The 27,286-nt window shown below is 39.5% G+C and overlaps 2 protein-coding genes across 3 annotated transcripts; one reads left to right on the forward strand and one right to left on the reverse strand.

The window, feature by feature from the left end:
- The first annotated feature begins 377 nt into the window (after window positions 1-377).
- Window positions 378-27,125, forward strand: RAB40B (RAB40B, member RAS oncogene family). Its single transcript, XM_054221759.1, has 6 exons — window positions 378-912; window positions 21,757-21,817; window positions 23,719-23,779; window positions 24,664-24,741; window positions 25,229-25,451; window positions 25,874-27,125. The coding sequence occupies exons 1-6, from the start codon at window positions 771-773 to the stop codon at window positions 26,143-26,145; spliced, it is 837 nt and encodes a 278-aa protein (XP_054077734.1). The 5' UTR covers window positions 378-770; the 3' UTR covers window positions 26,146-27,125.
- On the reverse strand, window positions 9,603-27,286 carry LOC128917973 (uncharacterized). Of its 2 annotated transcripts, XM_054221760.1 has the most exons (3): window positions 27,091-27,286; window positions 18,498-18,782; window positions 9,603-9,916 (listed from the first exon to the last, which is right to left on the reverse strand). In XM_054221760.1, the coding sequence occupies exons 1-3, from the start codon at window positions 27,284-27,286 to the stop codon at window positions 9,768-9,770; spliced, it is 630 nt and encodes a 209-aa protein (XP_054077735.1). In that variant the 3' UTR covers window positions 9,603-9,767. The 2 variants fall into 2 exon arrangements, 1 of the variants encoding a protein (XP_054077735.1); XR_008469423.1 differs by lacking the exons at window positions 9,603-9,916; window positions 18,498-18,782 and adding an exon at window positions 23,723-23,903 and having other exon boundaries at window positions 27,091-27,213.

Below are 27,286 nucleotides of genomic sequence, written 5' to 3' on the forward strand. Positions count from 1 at the left end.
GTCTCGCTACTCCGCGCCAGGCAAATCGCTCCGCTCCGGCGGGGCGGGGCGACCAAGTGCGATTGATGGGGGAAAGAGCCAATGGCCGCCTTAGAGCCCCCTAGCAACTGAGCCGCTGTGTTCCGCTGGGAACACGAGGAAGGGGGCGGTCGAGCTTTGCTTTCACCCAATGGAAGCCGAGGGAGGCGGGGCTAGCGCTGTTCGGTGCACCAATAGGCGAAGCTGAGGGGGACTACAGCTCGCCCGACGAGGCGGGGGGAGGCGGGGCTACCATTCCGCCGCGCCAATGAATGCTGAGGAGGGCGGGGGCGGGAACGAACCGCCCAATGGTGGGGCTCGGGGGCGGGGCTCGGCGTCCTGTCAGAGCGCCGCAGCGGCGGGCTGGCTGAGTGGCGGCAGGTGGAGGAGCGGGACGGAGACCTCGCGGCCGCCCTGCTGCTCCTTCGCCTCCCCGGGCAGCGCCGAGCGGTCGTTGCCGTTCTGTCTCGACACCACGCGCCGTCCCTCCCCGCTGCCGCCGCCGTTTCCCGCAGGAGGCGCGCCCCGGGAGCCTCCCCGCTCCGGCCGCGGCGGGGGATGGCGTGGCGGGCGCTGCCCCCGCTGCCGTGACGGGACCGCGCCGCCGCCGCCGGCCGCCTCCCCCCCGCCAGCCCTGGGCATGCCGCTGCCTGCCCGCCCCGCCGTCTGCCGCGCTGCCCCGGCCCCCCCGGGCCCCGGGATGGGCCGCGGGAGCTGATCTGTCGGGGAGGCCGGGGGGAGCGCCGGGGAGGATGAGCCAGGTGGGAAGCCCGATGAAAGCCTACGATTTCCTGCTGAAATTCCTGCTGGTGGGGGACAGCGACGTGGGGAAGGGGGAGATCCTGGCCAGCCTGCAGGACGGGGCCACCGAGTCGCCCTACGGCTACAACATGGGTAAGCTGTCCCCCCTCTCGGGGGGTCTCTGCCCCCGGATCCCCTCGCCTCGCCCCGCCCGGCCCTGCACAACCGCCCGCTCGGGGTCCGCACCCACCGCGGGGCCACGGCCCCGCAGGAGGCAAAGGCCACGGGCAGTGCGGCGACTGTTCGGGCTGGGGAGTGAGCACAGCCAGTGCGATGGAGGAAACCAGCCGCTTCTGCGGGTCCCTGCGGGTTACGGAGCTTCCAGGTAGTGCCAGAGGAGAAAAGGGCGCAGGCAAAGACGTGCTGAATGGTGTTTTGCTGTATGTAGCTTTCAGAAAGGAGGTGGAATTGTTGTCGGGGTTTAAAATCCCAGGCAGGTGATCTCATGTGCAAAACTATTTTTGAAGCTCAAGTTTAAGAGAAATGTTTTAATACACAAAATATATTGATCAAGATGATAGGGTTGCGATAGGATTTATCGTCCTAAGCAGTTGTTTCTCTGTTGTCATCACTGAGTGAAGTAAAATACTAATGAGTGAAAATACTAATAAAAATGTTTTCTAGTAAAGGATCTTTGTTAAACAGCAAAGGTGCTTGCTGTGAAACTGCCTTCACTGAAAGAGCAGAAAAGGAGATTTTTATTTTTTTTCCTCCCTCTTTTTCACTGTCATGTTCTTAATATCAGAAGAGTAGCCCTTTAAGATCAAGGTTCATGTTTGTAGTATGTTCTTTCACTTAAGCTTTTTAAAGGGCAAGACTGAAGAGCCTCATCCATGCCAGATATGTTTTGCCTGCAGAATTAAGGAGTTGTGAACGTCACAGACCGTTAAAACTAATCTAATGTCTCAGAGAAAAGGGTATTTCTAGTTTCGATCTCTCACATTCTCCTCTTCTCGCTCCCCTAATCTTGTTTGCCTAGAACATACTCTAGTTTCACTTTTTTTCTCTTATGCAAATCTATCATCAACATATTAAAAAGCAAATTGTCTTGTCAAGTTACCCATTGCTTTAATTTACTGCCAGTCTGTGACTAGTTAATTCACTGGAAGGGTTTACATTGACTTCAGATCTGTTTGTTATTATGTGGGTTCATAGTACTGATTCATGGCGAAGAACTGGAGCGAGGGAGGAGAGTTCTCTGTACCATTGCTTATGAGTCAGACGGTACCTTGAAGGCATCAATGTACATTTTCAGATGTTTGCTTAATAGTTTTGCTAAATCACTCCTTGGGGTGTTGCAGCGTGTTTACGCTTCCTGCTCTTCAGATGGTTGAAGAAAAGGGACAGAAGGCTTGGGGACAGTGTGCCCAGCCTGGCTCTGTTCGGTACGCACAACCTAGTCTGATGCCAAAGGAGCGCTTTAGCCTGCAACGTAACTGAGAGAGAATGTTTGACCAGCTCCTGAGCTCCTCAGTCTTACTTCAGGCTTTTGCCTGTAAACCTTGTGATGCTGGTGGTTTTGCTCTTAAAAAAATATTTAAATTGCGTGGCCAACGCTATAACTCTGTGAATAGATTTCTTGACAGCCAAGAAATACAAATATTCTTTCTGAATTATTCTGCAAGTACTTAACATGCAGCTTGGAAATTCTTCGTCGCTACTAACTTCAAAATGTATACATACAGGGCTGTAAGTTTTATGCGCTATTTCATGGACTGTAGTCTCTTCACCAGGATATTTATCAAGCTGAACTATACAAGGTTAGGTAAATAAAGTAATTCAGGGCCTCACAAACTCTGTTGTGCAAAGCTTACTGTTTCACAGAGACTGAAAGGAGTTCTTAGCCCTGAGAAGATGAGTGTGTCTGAAGAGAGGGATACGAGTTACAAAGGGAGGGCCGATACAACAGATGACATGGTAGTAAAATGCAAAAGGAATATAATCTGATTTTTAATTTTATGCAATTCATAATGATGAATTTATGTACATACCGAGCCTCAGTGTTTATGCGATCATAGTATGCTGTCTAGTCTCACTTAAGGAAGGATTTTAACCGTGAAAGTTCATAAAAAATATTTCCTTGCTCTTCAATTTATAATGTTCTTGAATGCACTGAACTTGAAATACTTTTGAGCACTGCACATAAGCTGCCCGGTTTCTTTGGTGGTCTGTATCCAATATCCCTTCTCTGCCTGTATCTCTTCAGCCTTTCCCACATCATTTGAGCATGGGTGCGTAGGATGCAGCTGTGAGGAATCTGTGCAGGCTCATGGACTATGAAAACATAGATGCAAAGAGAGAGATAGAGCTAAACATCCTGTTGGTATCATGACTCATTTTCTAATTTAACTTGATTTAAAAGCTCGATAAATGCTGGCTTCTTCACCATTTTCAAGTCCTCCGTTAACTGCTAGGATCTACCATTTTCATAACACCAGCTAGGTCTCTGAAATGGAAAGAGAAAGTCTAGTGGAATGATAGATTCTGTCAAAATGTGCCACATGTGTAAGCTTTGAAATGACAAAACTTTGTGGAGCTTGATGAAAGGGAATGGCTTTGAGACTGCAATGGAAGAGGAGATAAATGATGTGGTAACAGGCAAGAGCAACTGAGGAGAGTGGAGGAGCACTGAAGGGCCTTGAACATGAGAACAAACAAGTTAATCTGATGAAGCGTAGGAATTTGGGCAGTTGTTTGAATTTGTATATGCAAGAGAGACAGAATTTGACATTTATTGCAACAGGAAAGAGGTTACTCCTGCTGCTGAAATTTAGTAAATCAAAGGTGGAAATATGGATGTTGAGAAGTCTGGAATAACAAGCTACAAAGGGTGATCACGATGAAGGACAGATGAGGCCTTGAATAAGACCAGCTGTTCAGAGAACTTGCCACTTCTGTGGATAAAATGGAACGATGACCCTGCAGTTACGGGGCTGGGTTTCAGAAAGGACAGCAGTAAATCAGGGTTGAGGAAGAAAAGTTAGAATTTAGCTTTGGTATGGGGATCTTTCTTGTACTAAACAACAGGAGGTATCACTGAGGTGCACTGCAGTGCTCTAAGAAGTAGAGACAGATTATTTATAAAGGAAGTATAAGGAAGGACAAGGTGTTGAACAGAGTGTGACCCCCTCCTTTGGGAAGAAGGAGAATCTAAATGAACGCCATGGGGTATTAGGAGAGGTGGAAGAAAGGCTGAGTGAGGATGAACTCATCAGCAAAGAAGGATCAAGGGGCTTTTGGTTGGTTGTTGTCTTCAGCAGCCTCAAAGACAGTTAAGCAGCAAGAAGAGTGAAGGTAAAATAAAACATAGAGTTGACTAGGACAATGTGTGGGGTTAGGGTTTTCGGGGGGTTTGGGTGGGGTATTTCTAGCCATCAGACTCCTGAAGGCTTTATGTGCAGCTATGTAACTATCTCATCTCAACTTCATGGGCTCAAACTTTAATTGTATAAACACAAATTAATTTTTCACAGGCACTTTTTTAACTATTCAAAAATAATGTGCCATCTTTCTCATTCCCAGGAAAATACGGCAGTCATATGTCTTACTATTTTTTGTCAGTACACAAAAATGATATGAAATCTGGAGATGGGAAGGAAAGCCAGCATTGTGTCATCAGTCAAATCCCTGCAAGCTGCTGCTGGTCCACAAGCCATAGTTTGAAAGTATTTGGCATAGTTCAGCTATTAAGAAGGAGTAAAATCTCTTTGTCCCTGAATTTTTCTTAATGACCAACAGGCTCTGGGTTGGAAAGGAGAAGGGAAGGAGCTTCATTAACATAACAAAGTAAGGACTGCTTTGGAAGATTCATCAAGAACATGATTCATAGAGATAATTTAGAAAGCAGTTATCCTGGAGATGGGCAGGTAGGCAGTAAGGTTAGTTGTCTGGGTAACCTGCCTTTATAGTTCTCCCACATCTTGCTCAAAACTGAAATTACAATAGATTGGATGCACTTGATCTCTAACCTGGTAAGAAAAACAGCATAAAAATTATCTTGGCGACAGCTGCAGAAACTTTGCTTTTAAGCATTGTTCATTTCTCATCAGAATAAATTCAGAGGAAATAATTGCTTCTAGGCTAGAACATAATACCGGAGATGTGCTGTCACTAGGTCGACAAATATTTTGATGTTTTGCACTAATAGATTATTATTCAGCTGGATTCTGGTTCTGCTTTCATACTGACATATGCTTGCGGTGGGATTGCTTGACACAGGGACTGAAAGGAATGATTGTTCCAACCCGTGTACTCCTACTCTTTTTCTTGCAGGAACATCAGGTTTAGACAAATTGTCTCTCCTTTCTCACCTAGCAACCTTTTCATATGCTCTTAAGTTATTATCACAGTTGTTTGCCTTCCCATAAATTCTGCCTGTCCTTAGATTGAGAACTTCACTGGGGTATTGGTTGGCTTATCTGAATGCTTGAAAAGATCCTCGTGTGTCACAGTTGTGGGTGTTAATAAATGGTTGTCTTGATTGCTAACACAGGCCTTGAGCTTGTGTTCCCCAGCCCCAGACAGAGCTCGTGGGGACAGCCAGGTTACCCTTAGGCAGGGAGCATTTAGACTGGGATAGTTTTTAGCTGCTTGCATCCCAGCAGACAAAGTTCATGGTGGCTCTTCCTCATAAATCAACACCCCCATCAAAGCCATCCTTTGGTGTAAAGCTGGTGTATAGAGGAGGGAATGGGCCCTAACTGAAATAAGGAAATATTGTTAACGTGAGAAATTAAAAGACTTAGATTTGTGAGCTGATTGTGGTTTCCTACCCTCATGCCCAACACGACCAAATACAGAACTAATAGAGGTAAAAGTCTTACTACAAAGATCTGATGTTCAGTTTCTCAGTTCTCTCTTCATGAAACCGTGTTTTTGAAAATGTTACCTGGCTGAAAGGAAGGGGAAATAAAACTGTTTTGTTTTCCTACCAGTACAATAATGAAGAGGATGGGTTGCTTATCACTGATATATTTTAAAGCTATTACATTTTCCTAAACACAACATGATCTAAAGATTGCAACAGACACTAATGGCAACATCATTAAACTTCTGTATTTCTTTGGACATAGTACCAGCTTTTCGGGACAATCTTCAGTCCATTCTATTAGGATTTCTCCAGCAGAACAGTTATTTAAAGTTGCTGAGCACCGGTGACTATGAGTAAATAAACGCCTCTTTGAGGTTAATTATGCTTGCCTATAAATAGACTAGACTTTATCTCACAGCACAAGGAGAGCAAAAATTGATGGCTTTTAGCTGTCGTGAAGTAACTTTTCCTAAAAGGTTGAACAGGCGTGAATTTTTTCCCCCTTTGAATTTTGTTAAAATTCAGTTGTACAGCCATTGATCTCAGTTTAAAAGGATTTAAACTGCATTCTTATACAAGGAAAAGCAGGTGAGGTTTGATTTCATACGCCAAGTTTAATTGCGTAGAAGACAAGTAGTGTCTTATCTCATTACTGTAGGTTTCTGTGGCACTGAGGGAAAGTAATAGTTGCTTCAAATAGGGCATCTCACCTATTTTGGGATGAGTCTGTAAAGCAGTAATAGATCCTGCTCTAAATATGTTTGTTATGACTGCCCCTTTAATGTGCTATCTTACAAGAGCTGTGCTTACTGCTGAAAGACAACATTAACTTTAAATTGTATTATATACTACATATTATATACTCTCTCCTTATGCATACATATTGGAGGGGGAAAAAAAATCAAAACTGTGTGCACATGCACATATTCAAACCGGGTATTTGTGTACCTTGTTCTTTTCCAATAACTGGCCTTTATGTTTCTTAGCAAGGCCTATTCAACAACTACAAAAGACCAAACAAAGAAAACATCTAAATTCTGGTCAAGCGTATTCTTGTACAGATTCAGAATGAAGAAGCCTTGAAATCTTAATGTCACGAGAATGTTTTTCAGATTCCTGCCTAAAACCAACCCCTGCACACACTTGTCTGAATTTGATATCTGCTGTTGCTACAAGTAATACTTGAGATTGTTGTGGCAAAAGGGGCTATAGCAATAGCTTACTTTCTTCTTTGTCTTTCTCGTGCACATGCATTCAATAGCACTAGGTGCTGCCTGCCTCAGTTTCTCTTGGGCTACTGGTGTCTTTCACACACGCCTATTTTTTTCATAGATACAATGGAGTGGGAAAGTGACTGTAAAAACAAAATTACTGCCCGGCTCACAGACAGGTGTGCAACATGAAAGACAAAGACCAGGCTATTTTGAAAAGTGGTCAGACTTCAAGATAATTGAGTCCTTTTAAGCTGCTTTGGCCTAACCAAAATTGTATTTGCCTGTGCCAGGATTAAATTTTATCCATCATGTTGGTTAAATTACATTTACATATTGCTGTAAATTTGTTTTTATTCTGGGAGCTAAACAAGAATGGAAAATGTGATTAAGAGTAGAAATTGGCTGAGTTTAATAGTTTTATTTGTATCCCATTTTATTCAGCTCCTCTGGATTTTGTTTAATATGAGACTGAGAATATGAAACTAATGCAATATTTACACAAAATGCTCAACATGGGCTAGTGTTTGTCATGCTAGTTTTATTTAAGGATCATCTCGAATGTAATAACCAAATATGTTTGGTTTGAGCTTGCTATGCTTTTTTATCCACGTCTAGATCTGTTGATATAGTGGAATACATCTGTACAAATAATTATTCCTTTCTTTTATACCTTGACGTATTGTACTATGGAAGTATGAACTGAGCAAGATAAGTAGTCAAATACTCCAGTTAGAGCTGCGCGTTCATAAGTAAGTGAAGCTGTTACAGATCAAACACTGATTTATCAACATATACTGTATATTTAACGTCCAGTCTTTCAGAAAGTTGAGATAAAATAATCTGTCAACATTGCCTGTAATTTAGTACCTACTCAGGGCAAAGTCCACAAAAAGATTGGTGCTCACAACAGCTGTTTATGTATCTAAATTGTCATTCAAGTCTATGGAAAGTCAGACAGCTAATTACTACAAAGTTAGGATGTCATTTCTGCCCAGGAACGGTGGGGGTTTAAAGGTCCGGAAACTAACTTTGCCCACATCTTTACAGCAGTCTGTGGCATCTCAGAGAGTAACCTCTTTCAGTGGGATGGGATAAGCGGAAAAGAGAAATTATCATCAATAACGAGCTGTGCCCAGTGACAGTGTGGTGAAGAACAGCCGCCTTAAGGCTTTAATGTAGTACGTACCTGCTTTTGGTATAATTACATTCTTGTTTGATGTGTTAATTAGACTGTTACTGTGACTGCATATTGGTAAGAGTAATGATTGTGCTGTGTTCAGCTGAGACATACTGAATCTGATCAGTGATTCTTCACAGGAGGCGTGGGGTTTTTGAACCCTAAAGAATATAAATCTCTAAGGAAGCAGAACATGTTCTGGTTCGTATAATGTTCAGACTGGCTGAACCAAATCTCTGGCCTGTGCTCAAGGCAAGGTGAGAATCCTCTCTAGGACAGAAAAGTAACTCTTCTGCACCTGGGGGAAGGACGGGCAGGACCTAGCAGTGAAAACACCCTGACATGCACACAAAACCATTTCTGGCAAGTCAGTAACTTCTTTACTGTTTTGCAGGTGTATAAACAGTGAAGATTAAGTATTTTGGAATGACATTTGTTGTCAGAAGCAGGGAAAGCTATTTGTTGTTCATGAGATGTAGTCTTGTGCTAAACTGGAAGCCAGTAGAAAAGTTTTGCTGTTCTTTTGTTGCGTGGGATTTGCCACTGAAGGGCGGTGCTATGAAAGCACCGTCTGAAGCCAGCAAGGAGTGTCAGAAGGTGGAGGTGAGTAAGCAATAGCTGGTGAGCACGAGGAAGTCAGAAGAGCCAAGTCTGTTACTCCAGAGTTATCTTGGATATTAAAATTATTTGTGCAACATCGGAATTCAAAGTAGAAACTGGTAGGTTAATATGCAGAGGTGGAGTAACTATGATGAGAATTTCTGGAATGGAGATTTCCATGCATTTTAAAAAGTAACTGACTTCCAAGTTAAGAACATAAGAAGTGTCATCTCGAACTCATTTAGCCTAGCACTCTGTTAAAAATGGTAAGAGAGAGCCTATTTAGGAGGAACATGCAAATCTGGCTGCTTTCTGAGCTCTGCTTACCTCACGCGCCTGCCAGCCTTCCTAATCCAGTCTCTGGAGATTTAGAATTCTTTACAGCTACTTCATTTATGAAAATGGATAACCTGTATGGTCTTTTTTAATTAAAAGTTATAGTTGCAACTTTCTATGGCTTTTCTGTAATTTATCTAAAGAAACCATTTTGCTATGTATTTCTTTTCTCTTACGCTAGGGTAAGTGGGATTCCGTGACCTCCTTTGAAACATTGAGTACAGATTAGTGGAGACACACGTCTGGACTGCAATGAGCCCTCCAAAAAATGCAGCTTTAAAATGAGATGTTGACTGATGCAAAATCAAACTATTTAGAGTTTCCCCCAATAAATTATTTCTGGGTCTCGGCTTCATGTTCATGTAACATAAACTCCCAATGCCATAAATATCTGTTTTAATTATATTTGTTATAATAGTGCATGTTCTTTAAGGGTACTTCAGTACGAACAACTCTGGAGAAACGTGTGTTGTAAAAATACTTTAATTCTTGGATCGGAAGAAAATAACTGGAACTTTTTAATAAATAGGTTATCCTTAATACATGGCTAGTTAAAGTCCCATGCGTGTGCAGATCTAAGTGTAGAAGAGATGGAACATATGACAGCATTGAAGTGAGCTGCAGTCCGAGGGACACATTTGCACTAGATGAATTGCAGCTGATCTTTCACGCTTTCAAATGCAATCCAATCACTTGTATTTAATAACCATAATTTGTTTACTATGTGGTGTGTTCCAGGCTTATGATTCAGACCTTACCTCTTTATTTTTCCCCAGTTTTTATATTAGGTATGTTGAGCACATCTTCGCAGTCAGTAACTCACTGTTGTGCTCCTGCCATCGCTCTCATTTTTCCTCTGGGCTACGGCTTCATGCAGAGCCCTGCCCTGACACTGCCGACATGTGTTGCCTTGTAATCCCACATCAGCAGAGCTGAAGGAGCAAAGAATGCTTATGTACCCTGAAAGAATATATTGAGGGAACAGTCAGAAGTGTATTTGAGGATTGTATGTGTAATTTGCCAATTTTCTTAGAGAATGAGCCATTATAGATGTTTGGATGAAACAGAAACTATGTAAAAACCCCCAGTTTAATTAAAAGAAAGAAAAAGGGGGATAGGAGTATTTTAGTCCACAGGTTTCCAATCAAAATAATTCATCCCTTCAAAATTTTAGGGACAATGATGTGTTAATGTATCTCCTGTCCCTTTATACTTTGTTTGCAAGCTGACTTTATGCAGTGCCTTAAAATGGGATATTTAAGTGCATGAAATGTGAAACTGCCAGCTGGAAACCCCAGAAGAGACCCAGCAGGTCTGGCAGCCTTTTTCATACTCTCTCAAGACTAGACTGAGGAAAAGAGGCTCAAGTAGCTGATGGATGCAATGGAACGATTGAGTCAGTGCACGGAGAGTCTTGTGGTGTAAAATTTTTAACGTGGATTTCCGGATACATATATTTCTTTTCTAACTGTTTTAGCAATCCCTATACACAGAGCATGATCTCAGTCACTCAGGGCTCTGTTCTTCTAATCTTTCTGTATGTTTCCTTCGGTAAATATGCTAAGTGAAGTTTGTGTAAAGCACAACCTTGACTTTTCAAACCACTTCTGAATTAGTAGATTGTGGTTTAACTTGAACGCATACTTTATCAAAAAGAAGCATGACAAATGGAATTTTAAATCTCTAACCTCTAAATCGTAACCTCTAAACTTTTAAATTTATTTTCTTTTTCAGTTCAGACAAGAAACACCGTGCCTTTTAGAATTATGTTAGTTTTGGAGCAAGAAGATTCTAGAATCTAAGAATACATGTGGTGTAATATTTTTTTCCACATAAATTCTAGGTATTGTCCCCAAACAGGAGTTTAATCTGGTACTGTTTGAGAACTAGAATTTTATGGTAAGACTCACTTATCAATCTACGTTGTATTTGTCTTCAACATCTGCAAGACAGGCTAGTTCAATGGCGAAGACTACATGAAAAGTAATTACCTAGTTTTTGAGTGAAGAAAAGTCTGTAGTTCTAACAACTTAAACGAAGTTTGGCCGCAGACTAATGAGCCACCTCTCTGGAGAAGAGACCTTTGGGCAGGTGACCTAAGAGCAGCCTCCTGGTACCCATGAGGAGGTCATCAAGAGGACAGAGTGAGGTGGGAGGGTAAGAGACAACTGGTGTAAGCTGAAACAAGAGAGATTCAGAATGGGTAACAGGAAAAACGTTTTTGCCATGGAGACAGTTAAGCTGTGGAACAGGTTGCCCAGAGAGGTTAGGCAGTCTCCAGACCTCATATCTGATCCTGTTTTGAGCAGGAGGTTGATCTAGATGACCTTCTGAGACTGCTCCAACCTGAAATTTCCCTTGACCCTTCCCTTCACCTGAAAGCAGTTTATTTTAATTTCTTGAAAAACTGAAACCAACTAAATGATGACTGGAATAAGAGCTTTGTAGCAGTAATGTATAGTCTGTCTTTCTCTTTTAAATCCTAACCAAGACTGTTTGCTAGCATTTTGTGTTAATTTTTTGTCCTGGAAAAGCAGTACAGTTACAACTTTGGCAGCTCTTCTGCTGGAATAGTGAGGAGGAGGAGAGGGGAGAAGTGGAAGCATAATCCAAGCCAGACTTAATTGCCTTCATTTTTCTAATGGAAGTATATGTCCTGAAGATATCTCATGACTTGGGAATTCCTTGAGTTAATGGTAACATGATCTATAAAGCCCATTTTACTGCAGCATGCATTTCACTTGGAATTCACAATTTAACTTAAGAAGTGCAGTTGGTCTGCTGTTGCTGGCTTTGGAGGTTAGTTTGAAGGCTTCTCCTCTTCGAGTGTCTGTGCTCTGGGAACGTTGGCTGTATGTTTTCTGGATGATAGCTCTTAAGCCACAGTAATTTTTCAATAATGAATTTTGCTCTCTGGCATCTTTAAAGCATAATTATTGCACTTACACCTACTTGTTGTGAATTCCCACTTTGATCTCCAGTTCATCATAATGACAGAATTCATTACGTGTTCAGCTCAAAGAATTATTTTTCAAGTAATCTTTTTTCCTCTTTTAACAAGCCGTGCTTTGTGGTGTGCAAGAAAATACCTGCGCTTTTTCTTTTTTTCTTTTATTACACTTGTTAACAAATACTGCTGTGACTTCTGGGAGTAGCGATGGCATCCTGGAGTAGGTTTCTTGGATATTTTTTTTTTGTTTGTAAACTTTGATTATATTTTGCCATTTATCATAAGTATTACTTACAATTTCATAATATACAGGAATATGCTTATGAAACAATTCGGATTTTTCTAACTGTTATGATATATTGATATGCTTAACTGAAAGTGGTTGTTTAATTCTTTAAAATTATTTATTTGAGACTTGATTTAAAGCCTAGGGACGATTTGGAGAGGTTTGCAACTGTTCTCAGTGAGCTTTTAGGCCTATAGCTCAGAATAACGGTGGCTGGATGTTCCTGCAATTCTTCTCATGCCAAGAATTTTTGAACTGGTTTACTGCTAATGAAGTGTCAAGACATAAAAGGTCATTGTTCTCTTTTGGAAAATACTGTAAAATGTGAAATATTGCATCTGTTTTTAATATTTTATGGTAGGTTTGAAGCTATTCTCCCTTCCAGAGTCTGGACATATTTCAAGCCTAGTGTTTAAGATATAAGTAAGGGCAAGTTCTGCATGGCTGTCTCCCATTTCTTTCTTGGTTTGTAGAATTTTAAAAGATTTGTAACCTGCCTTCTGGTCTTTTCCTCATGCACCAGGATGGTTTCACCCCCACTGTTAAGCTTTGTGATGAAGAATCTTATACCACAAATATATCGAAAAGCACTGAAAATACTGGACAATCAACTGTTACATAAAACTTATTCCACTTTTTTGGGGTCAGTTGTCTTAGCCTGGTCAACTATGGATATGCAGAGCACCCCATCATAGCTGGTGCCTGGGACACAGGTGTATCTCAAAGATGAAACAAAGAATGATGCTGGAAATTTTCATTTAATTGCAAGGAGTGTAGAGGTGGGATTGTGAATGAGAGGCTGCCCTTGAGAGCTGATGCTCTTTGAAAATAATGAAACCAAGATTTTTAGGAAGATAGGATGCTTGTTAACAACACGCCTGGCATATGCAAAGGAACTCTTCCTGCAATCCAGCTCTTACAGGAATTGATGAACAGCAGCAGTGAGAAGATGATATCGTAGAAGGTTTTTTTTTGGTTTTGCCCCTCATACTTAAAATAGAGGTTAATTTCTAAATCAAATTCACTGGTGCTAGGTTACGATTATCTTGACTTTGATATTAAATGGACTAAAAGTTGAGGGTAATTCTTTTTAGAAAGTGCAAATATGAAGTAGAAAAGAGCTGTTTTAAAATACTGTTGCTGTTTTATAACAATGACTATAAACTGGGGACTTCTTAATGTTACATTTTTTTATGTTGAGTTCTGTTACAAAGAATTTGGAGAGACAGGCAGGGAAATCGTAAAGCTAATGTTTGCTATCTTCTGCCAAGAGTGTGTTCCTTTCCCAGCGTAGGGAACTGAGTGATCCACATTCACTCTTAAATCATAATCTGATGTTATTGGCTTTAAGTATTAAAAAAACCCTTTGGCTAATAATTGCTACCAGTCAATAACAATCCTATCTCAATCCATCTCCAGAGCTGTCAGTAGTTTTGGGGACCTTGTCTTTTAATGTGAGTTTTCTATTCAGAAGCGAGAGCAGTTGGATCTAGATGCAGGAGAACATGGACCTGCGAGGCACCGGGGTGTTCTGGTATCACTGATCAACCCGGGTCCTTGTTTCACTTGATTCTTTCACATCCACGGAAAAAAGGGTCGAGGAAAAAAAACCATCTCACTTAAAAGATTGCTGGGACTGATATATTAATCTCTTCCCAATTTATTTCAAATTTATTAATAAAATGTGCTGAAATAAAGGAAGAACTTTTTTTTTGGTCAGTAATGCTAATAATAACATTCCCTTTTCCTGCAGGGCTACTATTTATAAACCATAACATGTTTATATTTAGCAGCTTTCATCTGAGGATGTTAGCTGCAACTTGTAGTAAACATTTGAGTTGAGCAGTTACTGTGTGCCTGCCATGGCCTTCTCTTTTGGAGTGGAAGAAAGGAAATGCTGAAGTGCATCGTTCCTGCTTCTTCCTGACCTGGAGGAGGGGGATGGTTCTGTTTTGTCTTGTAAAATAAATTTCTAAGTCCTTAGATTGTAAAGAGGCTTTTTTATTGTTGACAAGTAAATGGTAAGACAGAGGAGAATGAAATATGACCTCGGTATCTTTATATCCTTTCCTCTTAATGTGAATGGAAATGGATTGTTCTCTACTTTTGGTTAAAAGTTGTTTATTAGCTGATGTCAAATAGTTTTTCTTTTCTCTCCAAACAGTTGTCTGCCTTGAACGTTTAGCTTTTATTTGGCCATCTTAGCAGAAGTACTGCAAGCTAAGGCATGATTAAAAAACCCATGTACTTAACAAGTTGGTTGCATGTTCTTTTTGGGGAGGGTGTCAATTTAATATGCAAAGTAGTGGCTTGTTTACTTACTAATGCTGGTAGTAAGAGGATGAACAGAAACTTATTCAGTTACCGCTTCTGTAAATTAGCGGCCTGACTAATTAATTTTTGGGGGCTTATATAGATTTTGGCATTTCAGATGTTAATTTTGTTTTCAGATTAGTGCTGGAGTTATGCCATAAAGTTGTGTCAAACTTCGTACTCCCGTACCGTTTGCTTTGGTTTTAAGGACAACAGTCTGGAGTAGAGCCAACTAGAAGTGCTCCCAGATCTTCAGATTTTAACCTGGTGCCCTAATAATTTTGTAACTGTGAAAAGCTTCTGTGTAATTGTTAAAGAGCACTTTCATATTATTTTTTTTTAAGGGTAGATTTCTTCTAAGCTTAATTCCTTTAAACATTTAAAGGAAAACAGGTGTACTGAAGGATAGATTGGGATATTGGCATGTGTCTGTGACCATAAACACAGCTAAATATAAAGCTAAGCTTTCTGATGTAAATAGTTTCTTTTTAAAAATGGGAAAATTGTCACGTCATTGAAATGAGGGAATTATCTGTGAGACTGTAATTGTGGTTTATGGCTTGATTAATGAGGTGAAGTATACAGTCTAGATCTAAAATTTTAGTGTCTCTATTTCAATCTGAATAGGCAATCTGCTTTTCAAACAGATGGCTTTTATTGCGGTAATTAAGTGTGATGGAAAAGACTGGAATTTGGAAAGTGATGATTATTCTGGAATGGCGAGCAGAAGGCAAATATGACTGTCACATAACCTGACCTTTGTGCTAACATATCAAAAGATACAGTCCAATCTTATGGCAAAGAGTTTATATCTTTGCAGCGTGATGTTGAAAACATGGGGCTTAGTGTTTAAAGCTTAGTTGAATTTTGAATCAAAACCATGCTGTGGATGCATTTGCTGTGAACAACAAATGAATGGAGTTGGAAGTTGTGTCACTGGTCAAATATACTTGAAACAGTTACAAATGTGTTCTGAAGACACACATTAGACCTTAATTTTAACGTGTACATGAAAAGCTAGACAGCTGAGGAAGCTTAAAGTGGGAAGCGATAGGACCATTGAATTCTCATCACGCCTCTGAGAAAATGGTTTTAAGCACTCTCAGAAAGATAAAACTGTGTTTTATCAGTCCAGTCAGCAGTCTTTGAACCTGAATGATGCTTTCAGTGGACTTCATTAAGTACAGGCCCAGAATCCCACTGAAAATATATATTTATTTGTAGACACTTAATTATTGGCATAGAAACAGGCGGTGGGAAAGAGACATTGATGAATGTCTGAGATAACTATTATTGAATGGTTAATTTGGACAAACTGATGGAGCGAATGACTGGTGGAGAAGGTGTTTAACGTTGAAATCTCTCGAAGGCAGCAGGCCATGGAGGCAGGGAGTTAGAATGGTTTTATTATTAATTTTGAAGTAGTTAGATTCTGTTTTAATTAAATGTGAAAGCTGCTAATCTACATCAATTATCTACAAGGAACAACATGCCTTAAACTTTAAAGAATGGACACATCAAGAAGAATACATAAAAACAATGAAACCAGTTCTTGTAGTACTTATGAGCTGAAATATAACAGAGCACCAGGTTCAAAGATGAAGAGTCATGTATTCTGTACTTTCTCAGTATAAAAAGGGTTGGTTTTAGGAGTATTCTAAGACAAATGTGCCACTGACTAAAATCTTACAGTGCTGAATTGGTAAAGCACAGCTCTAAAGAATCTAGTCTTAAAGTTATTGGGTCTTTTCCCCCAGGTTTTCTTTCTCCCCTCTCCTATAACTTAGCAAAGTTGAAACACAGATCCAAAGCAAATGCAGAAGCTCCAAACCATTAAAATATTAACATCCAATTCCTGTGAAAAATCTTAAGGGTCAAATCTGGATTTTACTCTTTGTCATATTATCACGATATGACCAATGGTCTGTAGTCCATTGCTTCAAATTTTGTTCAAGTGAGTCAGTGTGTTTTTCACTGCTGAAAGCTAAATGGCTAGCTGTTAGTCACACTGTAGATCATTGAATCCTAATTATTAAACTAAAGATAAAAGAGTTTTGGCATAAATAATGTTTCCTTTGGCAGAACACAAAATGAGCAACTTAAATGACTGAAGGATTCTGCCCTAAAGAGACCCATCACAAAACCCAGAAACCTTGATACACTACTATAAGCTTCAAGAGAAGCAGAAAGTCACAGGAAGCCTTAAAATAATCGGCGCTGACACGAATGCAGTGTGCTTAGTGAAGCATAAGTGATAGTGTGGTAATGGCCGCAAAGCATCCATGCGGAGAGGATGGCTTCCTATCTGCTGCAGTTGTTACCAAACAGCTGAATGCTTTTTTGGGAATCTTACTACATTCCTGGCTTCAATAATATTTCTTTCAGTTTTCTATCTGCTAATTTTGTGTTTGAGAAGAACAAAATCTATTACAAATCAATTACATTTAAACAATCCAAACGCTTCAGCAAGGGCAGTGGCTTGTTTCAGGTTCTTTAATTTCAATTTGTGGCTTTGGGTAAATATTTTTTATAAAAAACATCCATGTGAAAGTAGTAAGCACGAGGTTTTTCTGGTTCACTTCAAAGTTGAATTTTTTTTATTTAGCAGCCTTTTTCTTCCCTTGTATAGAGATACATTTTAGTTGTGTATCCAAACAAAGCTATTCTGTCTTACTAAATGAGTGAATAATGTTCTGGAAGGACATTTGATTTCTACAACAGCACAACCCACATCTGTTGGTCTCATTGTTATGGTTTCACACTGTTCCTGATGATTCATGGCAAAAGGCTTTTTGTTTTGATTCCTAATCAGTGGCAAATGCTAATTGCAGACATGTTCAGGTTATATTATCAACTGCTTCTATCTCTATGACAGCTGAAGAATAGGGAAGTTTCTGAATTCATCTCTTCTTCAAAAACCTTTTGAGAAACCTGTAAGATGCTTTCATAAACAGCAGCTGGTAATAGTATATTTTTCAGGCTTGTCTTCTGTCATTTAAAAAAAAAGATGTAATATTTTGCATTATGTGTGTGGCTAAACATGAGCGATTTGCAGTAGTTTATGGTCTGTGGTGCAAAGCGCAGTGCCAGGTTTATTCAGCTGTGTATCCTCTAGCTATGCAATACTAATTTTCTATGCGTGGTATGTCTTTTAACAGAATGATGGATGTCCGTTCACTGTGTGGGATGTCTCAGTGTTTGCTAAACATGGTCTGTGCCTCTTCATTAACTGTAGATAAACTAGCGGAGGTATTTCACCCTGCGGGAAATATCAGTGGTAGCATAGGTTGCTGGAATGACTTATATAGTGTTACGCAGAGTTTGTTCTGCATGTTTTATGGTTTTGAGAATTTCTGAAATGATGAAACTTGTTCTTTCAGTGCACAAACAATTTCAATGTCCTAGTCTGTTCAGTGTCCCATGACTTTGTCTTCGGGTTTGATGTTATTATTATTATTTATTTGAACTTGTGGTTTGTAGATTTGACTATTTCCTAATACAGCTGGAGAACTGGAACACTTTGGCTGATAAATGAAAGTAAGTCTCCCAAAACTGGTGGTAATATGTTGGAGGGGTTTTTTTTGTGTGTGTTTCCAAATGTACAGATAAGAGCCTGAACTAAAGGCAGAAGATGTTTCAATTCACACTTCTGCAGTGAGCTAGAAGCTTGAAATGCCTGTTATTGCTGTCCCTGGCCTTTCAGGTCAGTGCTTATCTGGGAACTGTGAAGTTAGCATGGCACTGGACCAGTCTCTGACTTGAGTTGGAATCATCAGAAGAATTTAACTCCCTCTCTTTGCTGCCAGACTAGGAGGAGCTGTGTCAAGAGATTTTTTCCTAATATACAGGATGTATACAGTAGGATGTATTCATCACCTATAAAAGCATGAGTAGCAAACCTGTTTGTTGATGTGACTCAAGTGAACTATCCTGCAGGCAACAGAAATGAAGTGGCATCTTTAAAATACATTTCCTAATAATGTGTGACTTACCATCGCAGTGCCTCTGTCTCCCTGATCTTCTTACTTGCCTGGTTTTCACATCCCAGCAAGATTGCTTCTTAAGCTTGCTTTCTGTCATCTTGCTGGTCATTGCTAGCTCTTTCCACACCAGGATCTTGGGAACAGGCAGTTCCTCTTGGCTTCTCATTCTTAAGAAATGCCCTGGCTCTTGGAACTGCAGTACCCTTTCCAGCAGGGCCATGGCAAGGTGACTTATTGCTCCTCTGTGGGTCTCGGCTTTCAAACTGGGCAGCTGCTTGGCAGCTGCTACTGCTCCTAGAAATGACATAAACCACATAACAAGTCAAATCAATTAATAGATAAAGTATTTTTAATTAATAGTACTTCAGTGCAATTATCCTTCAAAATTTGTTCATTTTAAATCTCTTTACCTTACACAGTTTAAAGCTGGTTTAACTCTACTGATATCGACAAATACAATACAGAAGTATAATTGATTTGCTAATATTGCTATGAAAGTTTTTGAATACTACCTATTTAATCTATGAATGTAAATGTTGGCATGCAAGAAGCCAGGAAATCGGAGAAGTGAAGTTATTTGTAGTAGAGATAAAGAACTTGTTTCACTGTATGCCTTTGTATCTAAGTTACAATTGGTATTCTACGAAAAGGAATAAATACTATTGTGTTGTGTAAGAAAGGCATTCAGTCTCCCAGTGTCTGTTCTGCAGGAGAAATTGGTGATAGCTGTGTACAAATGAGTTGCCTTGAGACTAAAACCTGGAGGTAGCTGCAGGGGGTAATGGTGCACTGATCTCTGGGCAAGAAATTATCCTGATTTGTAACTAGGAGAACATTTCCTGGGGTAGCGCATCCATACCTTGTTTCAGAGAGCAGTGTCTTGCGGTTATAACTTAGGCAGTTCAAGTTTCTGGGGTTTTTTTGTAAAATGGGGTCAAATTTTGTTTGTCTCAGCATCTTACATGTGACACGTGCTATTTGAGTGGTTTAGTGTGGTGCAAATTTTAGAAGAAGCAGAAATGAAGCATCTCTTTTCTTTGCCCATGGCTACAGGGGGAGCTGACTCGGCTGCCAACTGGTACCTTGCAATAACTTCTGTTGGGTGATTTAACATCTGTTCTTTATTCCAGACCAACTCTTACAAACTCCTTTCCTTCTGGAGAAGGAGACGGGTGAGGCTGCCTTTTTTGTGTCTGCTTATTTATGCCAGAGGGTTTTAAACCTATTTTTTGTTTACAAAAATGGAGGTAACTCACTATCAGTGACTGCTTTAGGGACCTCTTCATGTCAACTGGTAGCAGCACTTAGCAATACTCCACTGGAGGAGCAACAGGAAATCCATTTTGTTAACTCACTGACAGAACATGTTTTTGGGCAAAGAGAGCAAATCTCCTGCATGGTGGTTGTCTCCCCAGAGTTGTGCCTGCAGCTGAGACGGATTTGTGTTTGTTGTTTATGTGCCATGCTATGCTATACCTTTTCTTTGAGAGGGCAATATAGGTAATACACTGTCTTACTAAACTTTCAAACTTCTCTTTCCCCTTTAAATACAAGAAGAATAAAAAATCTTATTGGTAAGCATTTGTTATGTTTATTAATACAAACACTGATACAAAGTGCTTAGAGATATGGTTTAGTGATGGGTTTTGTCAGAGTTAGGTTGATGGTTGGACTAGGTGATCTAAAAGGTCCCTTCCAACCTAGGCGATTCCATGGTTCTGTAGATTAACTTTTTTATGCTGGACTTGATGATGTTAAAGGTCCCTTCCAACTTAGACAATTCTATGATTCTATGTTGATGCCACCCATAATAATGAATCTCACACTTACGGAATGATCTTCAGCACTGTCATCCCTATTCCCCTGATAAAGATGTGCTGAAATCCTATGTAGTAATTAGGGCGCTCTTCTGTATGCATTTGTTTTTCCATGTCAATGTGTTTTTCTCAACCCCTTGTTTTGCTTATGCTCTGAAAATAAAGCATATCTCTCTTTTTCAAAGTACAAGTCTCATTACATTCGAGTACGTGTTTCAGAGCTAGTTTCCATGCTTTTTAAACTTCATTTGGAGGACTCTATGAATAAATGTTCAATTCAGGAAGTTAACTATGGCCCAGCAAAGAAAACATGAGAAAAACGCATTTACCAGCAAAACTGTGTTGCTTGGCTGCACAGTGTGAATACTGAATACACACTCTTTAAATAACATTTAATAAAATAAAAGCCTTAATGTTTATAATTACACAATTTGTGGATGCAGTACTGAAGCACAGTGTTCAAAGCCATTGACCCTGGCATGGTGGTGGATAGTTTCAGGGGTCAGCTGCAGCTACACAACTGCTTCTGATTAGTTTTACCTAATCCAATTGAAACCAACACATCTGTTTTGCCCAAGAAAACAATAGTGCTAGCTAGATTTGAGCTTATTTTTGCATAGTTTAATCGCTTCCTGGGGCATGTCAAGTTAGCAGTAAAAAAAAAAAAGTTATGTAGCACTGAAGGCTGTTTGCAAAGACTACAAAATGTATAATAAAGATGCGAATGAAGCTATATATGTGTTTGTGTATACATGTGTAAGTATATATACGTATTTACAATAGATACTTCCCTTAAACACTGCAGTACTTCTTTAGGTCACCTAAAAGAGATGCTATGGCTCAACCACAAGGCCTGGGCTTGGTATGGGAAGGAATAAATGGAACCTGCCTGTGTTGTGCTGGACACTAATGCATAGGTCTGCTGGGCAGAGGCGGCTGCTATCAGTGGGAGTGGGAAAGGGTGGAAGACAAGAGGCAAACCACTTCTGGCACCATCTGCTGCTTTTATATGAGGGGGACACGTGTATCTGATGTAAGCGCTGGCTATGAGTCAGAGATAAGGAAGGAAGAAATGATAGAGGCAGTAAAGCCAGGGAATAGAGAAAGAGAACAGCATTTAGTCTGCAACATATGTATGAGAGAAAAGGCAAAAACCTAGTTCTACCTTCTTCTGTTGAAGAGATAAAATTCTTTAAGCATATATATTGTCATGCTAATGAATAAAACAGACCATTTATCAATGTGAAGGGAGCCTGAGACATCTGCTCTGAAGGGACCAAGCTTAAGGAATATGAAAGGTCTTTGTAACTTTATATGAACAAGTTGTTCATATCCACATGCACTTCAGAGTACTAATGACAAATACCTTAAGGTCAGCTCCTTTGTAACTGTCTGTGTGTATATTGTACACCTGTCAGCTGCTCTAAGATTTGCATGGCTCTTCCCCACAGGTATAGATTATAAGACTACAACGATTCTTCTGGATGGCCGACGAATCAAGCTGCAGCTCTGGTAAGTGTGTGCCTCACCTTTCCTCATCATTTATATTTCAAAGACACAAAAACGCAACTCTTCAGGGCAGGAGTTCTCCCCTTATGCTTCAGAAACATTTAGTCACCTGAGAAGCGTGAGCCAGCCAGTTAGGCCTTGTCGTGGGTCATGCTTTCTCTTTACCTCCATTTTGCATCTATTTCATGTAAAATGAGGGTCCCTGCAGTTTCCTTATGTAAGAGATGCAGAACAAATGCAGAAGAAAGGCACAAAAGATTACAAGTGCCTTCAAGATAGATTCAAAGTGCCTTCAAAGATTAGAAAATATACTGGTAATGAGAACCATGAAGGTAACTTAGAAAGAATACAGTCACTGTAATAGGAACATCCCTTTGCTCAATTTATTAGTAGTAGTGGTTGACTAAATAACCACAGTATTATAAAAAAAAAAAGAATGAAGAAAACGCTCATGTAATTTAATCTGCATTCTGATGTGATTTGATCTTTACAAAAACATGTTGAGAACAAATAAAATTATTTCACAGCAAAAGTTTTTCCTGTAGGGACAAATATTTGGTGCTTTTGTGTTAAGGCTGTTTGAAGATGGCTATCCTCTGGTTCATTTAGAAGTATTCGGCAAGTGATACAAATCGAAAAATGCAGCAACATTACTGCCTCTTAAATGCATTGTTTTCCTCTTTCCCTAAAGTCATGGCATAAAAGAGGGAGAAGTAAGGTCAGTGCAGGCCAAGAAAGAGATGGAGTCTGATTTTTGTGGAACCATAATCTAGGTAAATCAGAGACGGGTTCTAGGAACAAGCAGTGTTCCCATAGAATGGAGAACTGAAGGTGAAAATGAATTACTATTTCCTCCTAGAAAAAGACATTCCTGTGCCCTTTCCATCTTTGAAATTAATTTTTGTGGTTTTTCTTTGAAAGTATTTGAGTTAAATGCCTGTGTGTCAAAGCTAAGTAATTTTTAATTTATTCGTCGCTACTGTTTTTTGCCTTTGATTTTCTAAATAATGTTTCAAATGCTAAATGCAATGATGGATAATAGTACTCTGCCATATGGTATCTTCATTACTTGATATTTTGTTTACCTACTTTCTTTTTCTTCTTCTGTCTTCCACTTTATATAGCTTAGCAAAAATACCACGTAAAGCTTATCTGAGAAGCAGCCAGAAAGGAGATGTTTTAATTCTTTTTGTGAAGGGCAGGCATGTTCTTTGGATTCCTTAAAATAACAGATTGGAAGTGTTTCTACAGTTGACCATATACGGAAATATGTGCCTTGCATTTGAAGATTACAGATCTACTTCAAAAAGTCTTTATGGAATTTTGTTTCCTATCATGTTTGGAAGCAAAATCAAATTTATAGTGAAGAACGCTTTATGCAGTGATTTTTTTCTTTTTTTTTTTTTTTTTAATTTTTTTGTGTGTATGCTTTTCTAAAAATCTGTGCTGTCTATGACTGCAGGGATGCCTTCATCATACTAGACTCATGATGAGCTATTGCTGCTGTAAGCAAGAATTTACTGGTTTTCCATTGGTTTCCTTGGTGATAGCTATTGTTTCCTCCCACTTTTCCTGTGAAAACAGCATCTTTCTTCAAGCTGACCTAAAAGGAAAGTCTAGTGGCATATGTACACTTGAGTAATAGCCTTTGTTCTCCAAGGGCATAACAAGAGTAAAGTTTGAAGTTCTTGTCCTCTTTCCCTGAGAAATCTGAGAAATGTAGAGGAAAGGGCAGATGCCAGTGGGAAAAAACTGCTGAGATGGAGAAGAGCTCTGGTGCATTAGTGCCTGCTGCTGCATGACTAATGGTAGAAGAGCTGATACTGGTCAGAACAGATGAGTTAATCTAGCTGAACTCTTAACACAGGAGACCACCAAATATATATGTAATTTATTTTGTTTAGGGATACATCAGGACAAGGGAGATTCTGCACCATATTTCGGTCTTATTCAAGAGGCGCTCAGGTAAGCAAAGTACAACTTTCTCAGTGATGTGTAATGGTTGTTGGATGGATGAAAGCAGAGTTAGCAAACCATCGTGAGGGCTTCTGTAGCTCACATGTGGATCGCATGCAGATTCAGTAGCAGTCTGAAGAGAACATGAAACATGGGAAATAACAAGGGGCAAGATTTTCTTTTGGGGAGGGGAAATCCATAAGATGGAAGTTGAATCAGGGTAAAATACAGTGATGAGATAGATATATAGATATATATATATATATATATATATATACACACACACACACTTATGCCTTCTTATAACTTCAGCGTGTTACCTTACTTTAGCGTGTTACCTTACTTTGATCATGTGAAAACTACGCTAAAACTACTTTGTAAAACTGTGTGCCAAGTAAGAGACACTGATAACATAGAACTGTCAAGAGTAATGTGAAAAAAACATAGTCTAAAAGGTGATGAAATGTAACACCTTGTAAGGAAATTACCTTAAAAAAAAACCAGACACACAAAGTCACTATAGCTTCAGAATTTAAAGTATTGCCATAGTTCATGACGCTTATTAGTTCTGATGAGTTCCATCTGTTATGTTCCAGAAATGCACAGAGCACTGAATCTTCAAGCTACCAAAAATATTTATTTGCTATGACTTGTGATGTGTCTATGATCAACCAAACTTGCCCACTATAAAAAGAAACATTTACCAATACATTAGACCATGAAACTACACAGAGAGATGGGGCTTTGTTTCACAGAATGCTGAGGTTCTGCTCCATTAAGAAGTTGCTCAGCATCTTACAAGATTATTTCAGAATTGGAAAGTTTACAGATAGTATTCTCTGTGTTATGCCTCTGTTAAACCTCAATTTTAATATTTCTTTTTTTTAATACAGGGAGTGATACTAGTGTATGATATTACAAATCGTTGGTCGTTTGATGGCATCGATCGATGGATAAAAGAAATAGATGAGGTAAGGTACAATTCCAGAGTGTCACTTGTCTGTAACAGATGACTAAGACCAACTGCTTTTATGGTATTTTCTACTGTTTTTACCGGCATTTGCAGGCAGTGCTTACTACAAAGTTATCCAAGATGCCAAGCTTACAATTTTCTTTCTATGTTTATAATTCTAGAAAGTTGGAAACGTATCAGCTAACATGTCTGATTTCTTTAAAGGTGTTGATGGAAAACATATGGAGGGCAGAGATTTCATACTGTAGTCCCACTCTTGCTTAGATTTGTCACATCATCTGCGCAAGCCTGTCTTCTCTGAGGAAGGGATGTTTTTAGATCAGAGCATCATAGAGTAATTTAAGCTGGAAGGGACTTCTAGAGATCATCTGGTTCAAACAACCACTTAGTCTTTAAATCCTGAAAAAGCTTTTGTTTGTTTTAATTGATACAAAGGGAAAATGGAAGCCAAACTATTAAATTTTTTATTGCTTCTCTTTGCTCAGCATGCTCCTGGTGTACCAAAAATCCTGGTTGGAAATCGCCTTCACTTAGCCTTCAAGCGCCAAGTGTCTACTGAACAAGCACAAGCCTATGCTGAGAGGCTGGGCATGACTTTTTTTGAAGTCAGTCCGCTCTGCAATTTCAACATTACGGAGTCCTTTACCGAGCTAGCAAGAATAGTACTGATGAGACATGGAATGGACAGGCTCTGGAGGCCGAACAAGGGTAAGCAATGTACACTGAAAATGTCTAAATTTAGTCCTAGCTAAGGTTTATGGTTCATTAGTATAAAATAATTTTCAGAAACTTTAACCCTGATGCAAAAACATCAAAAAAAGAAGAACCGGGAATCCTGTACAACTTGCTTTCTAAACAGAAAATACACATCTGTAGGCATAACCTGCCGTTCCTGCTTTTGTAGGGAATAACGTCTTTCCTAGAACTTACACACTCAGTCATCTAAGCATTAAGACGTAAATAGGAAACTGAAGCAGCAGATTTTTTTTGGATATGTGGGAAAAGGTGTGGGAGGAGAAATGGGAATTCATCCTGGCAGTACAGAGTGCGTGCGGAGTGCTGGGTATGCTGCTACCATGTGGCTGACAAAAGCACGTGATTATAATGTGAATTTTATGTCTGTTTTTAAGTACTGAGTCTGCAAGACCTGTGTTGCCGTGCCATAGTTTCCTGTACCCCTGTGCATCTTGTTGACAAGCTCCCTCTCCCCGTTGCCTTAAGAAGCCATCTCAAATCTTTCTCCATGGCAAATGGCCTTAATGCCAGGATGATGCATGGACGCTCCTACTCCCTCACATCCAGCAACATCAATAAAAGGAACAGCTTAAAGAAAGCAAAAATCATCCGGCCACCGCAGAGCCCACCAAAAAACTGTACAAGAAACAGCTGTAAAATTTCTTAAGCGCTTTGTGGGAAAAGGAACCTGGATGGAATCCCCGCGTGTGAAGTGTTGAACACAAGGACTCCTTGTCTAATGGCTGAGCACACTCTATGTATGTATCACAATACAGAGACAAAAATAAGAAAATTAAGTCTTATTTAGAGCTTGCTCACTCCAGTAATGCTGCTTCGGAATGAATGATGTGTTCAGTGCAACTGAAAGGATGTGACACTTTGGTGTTGGATTTTCATACTGCATTTTATTTTCTAACGTGCATGATGCCATTGTTTTTACTAGTAGTTGTGTTTTCATGTAGGGGATAATTATCATTCTACTCAGTTCTTAATTCCATGAAATCTGGAAAGTGACTTACTGTGTAATTGTATAAAATCCTGTCTTTTTGCAAACTCTTCAAAAATATAAAAATGAGTCATCGGTTTGCATATTCAGGCAGACGTTTTTAAATGCAATGTATTGTATACATTGTTAAATCCTGCAAACAGTGTGACAAATTCCAGTAATACTGCAATTGTGTATTTGCATTTTTTGTAAAGCTTCCTTGAGAACTCTGAAGCACTAACTTAACTAAGCTAAAAATGTATATATAATTATTATGCACATACACAACAAGGTTTTGTCCCATTAGTGTATGTAATAGATTTGATAAAGTTTTTGGTATGTTATTTAATACTTTGGGGAATTAATTTGTGGTTTAAATACTTATTTTTCTGTAAAAAAAAATATATAAAAATATTACATTTTATACCACTCCCTAAGAAAGTTCTAGGAGGAGAATGCCAAAGACACTGTGGTAAAAGGAACATGACTTAAAGAGCTGCTTTATAAGGAAAGAACACTATTTAAAAAAAAAAATAAATGTTTCTGGAAAAGAAATCCTATTATGCTTTCTTTAACTGGGGGAGGTTGTCTTTAGCTTCCTTTAGAAGAATTTGAAGAACAACATACCTGAACTTAGACACCAGGAAAGTGAAGTCATCCTAAAAGCATCACGTAATGCTTTTGATACAACATCTATCTCCAAGATTGTTAACTGAAATATGGAAGAATAATAGACATCAAGTCTTCCTTCTGTTTGTGAAGGAATTGTGTGACTTGTTCTCCTGAGCAAGGACAGGCTTTTGAGTTGATGGTGTAGCTTCAT

The sequence above is a fragment of the Rissa tridactyla genome, chromosome 15, assembly GCF_028500815.1.
Source record: "Rissa tridactyla isolate bRisTri1 chromosome 15, bRisTri1.patW.cur.20221130, whole genome shotgun sequence".
Lineage (NCBI taxonomy): Eukaryota > Metazoa > Chordata > Aves > Charadriiformes > Laridae > Rissa > Rissa tridactyla.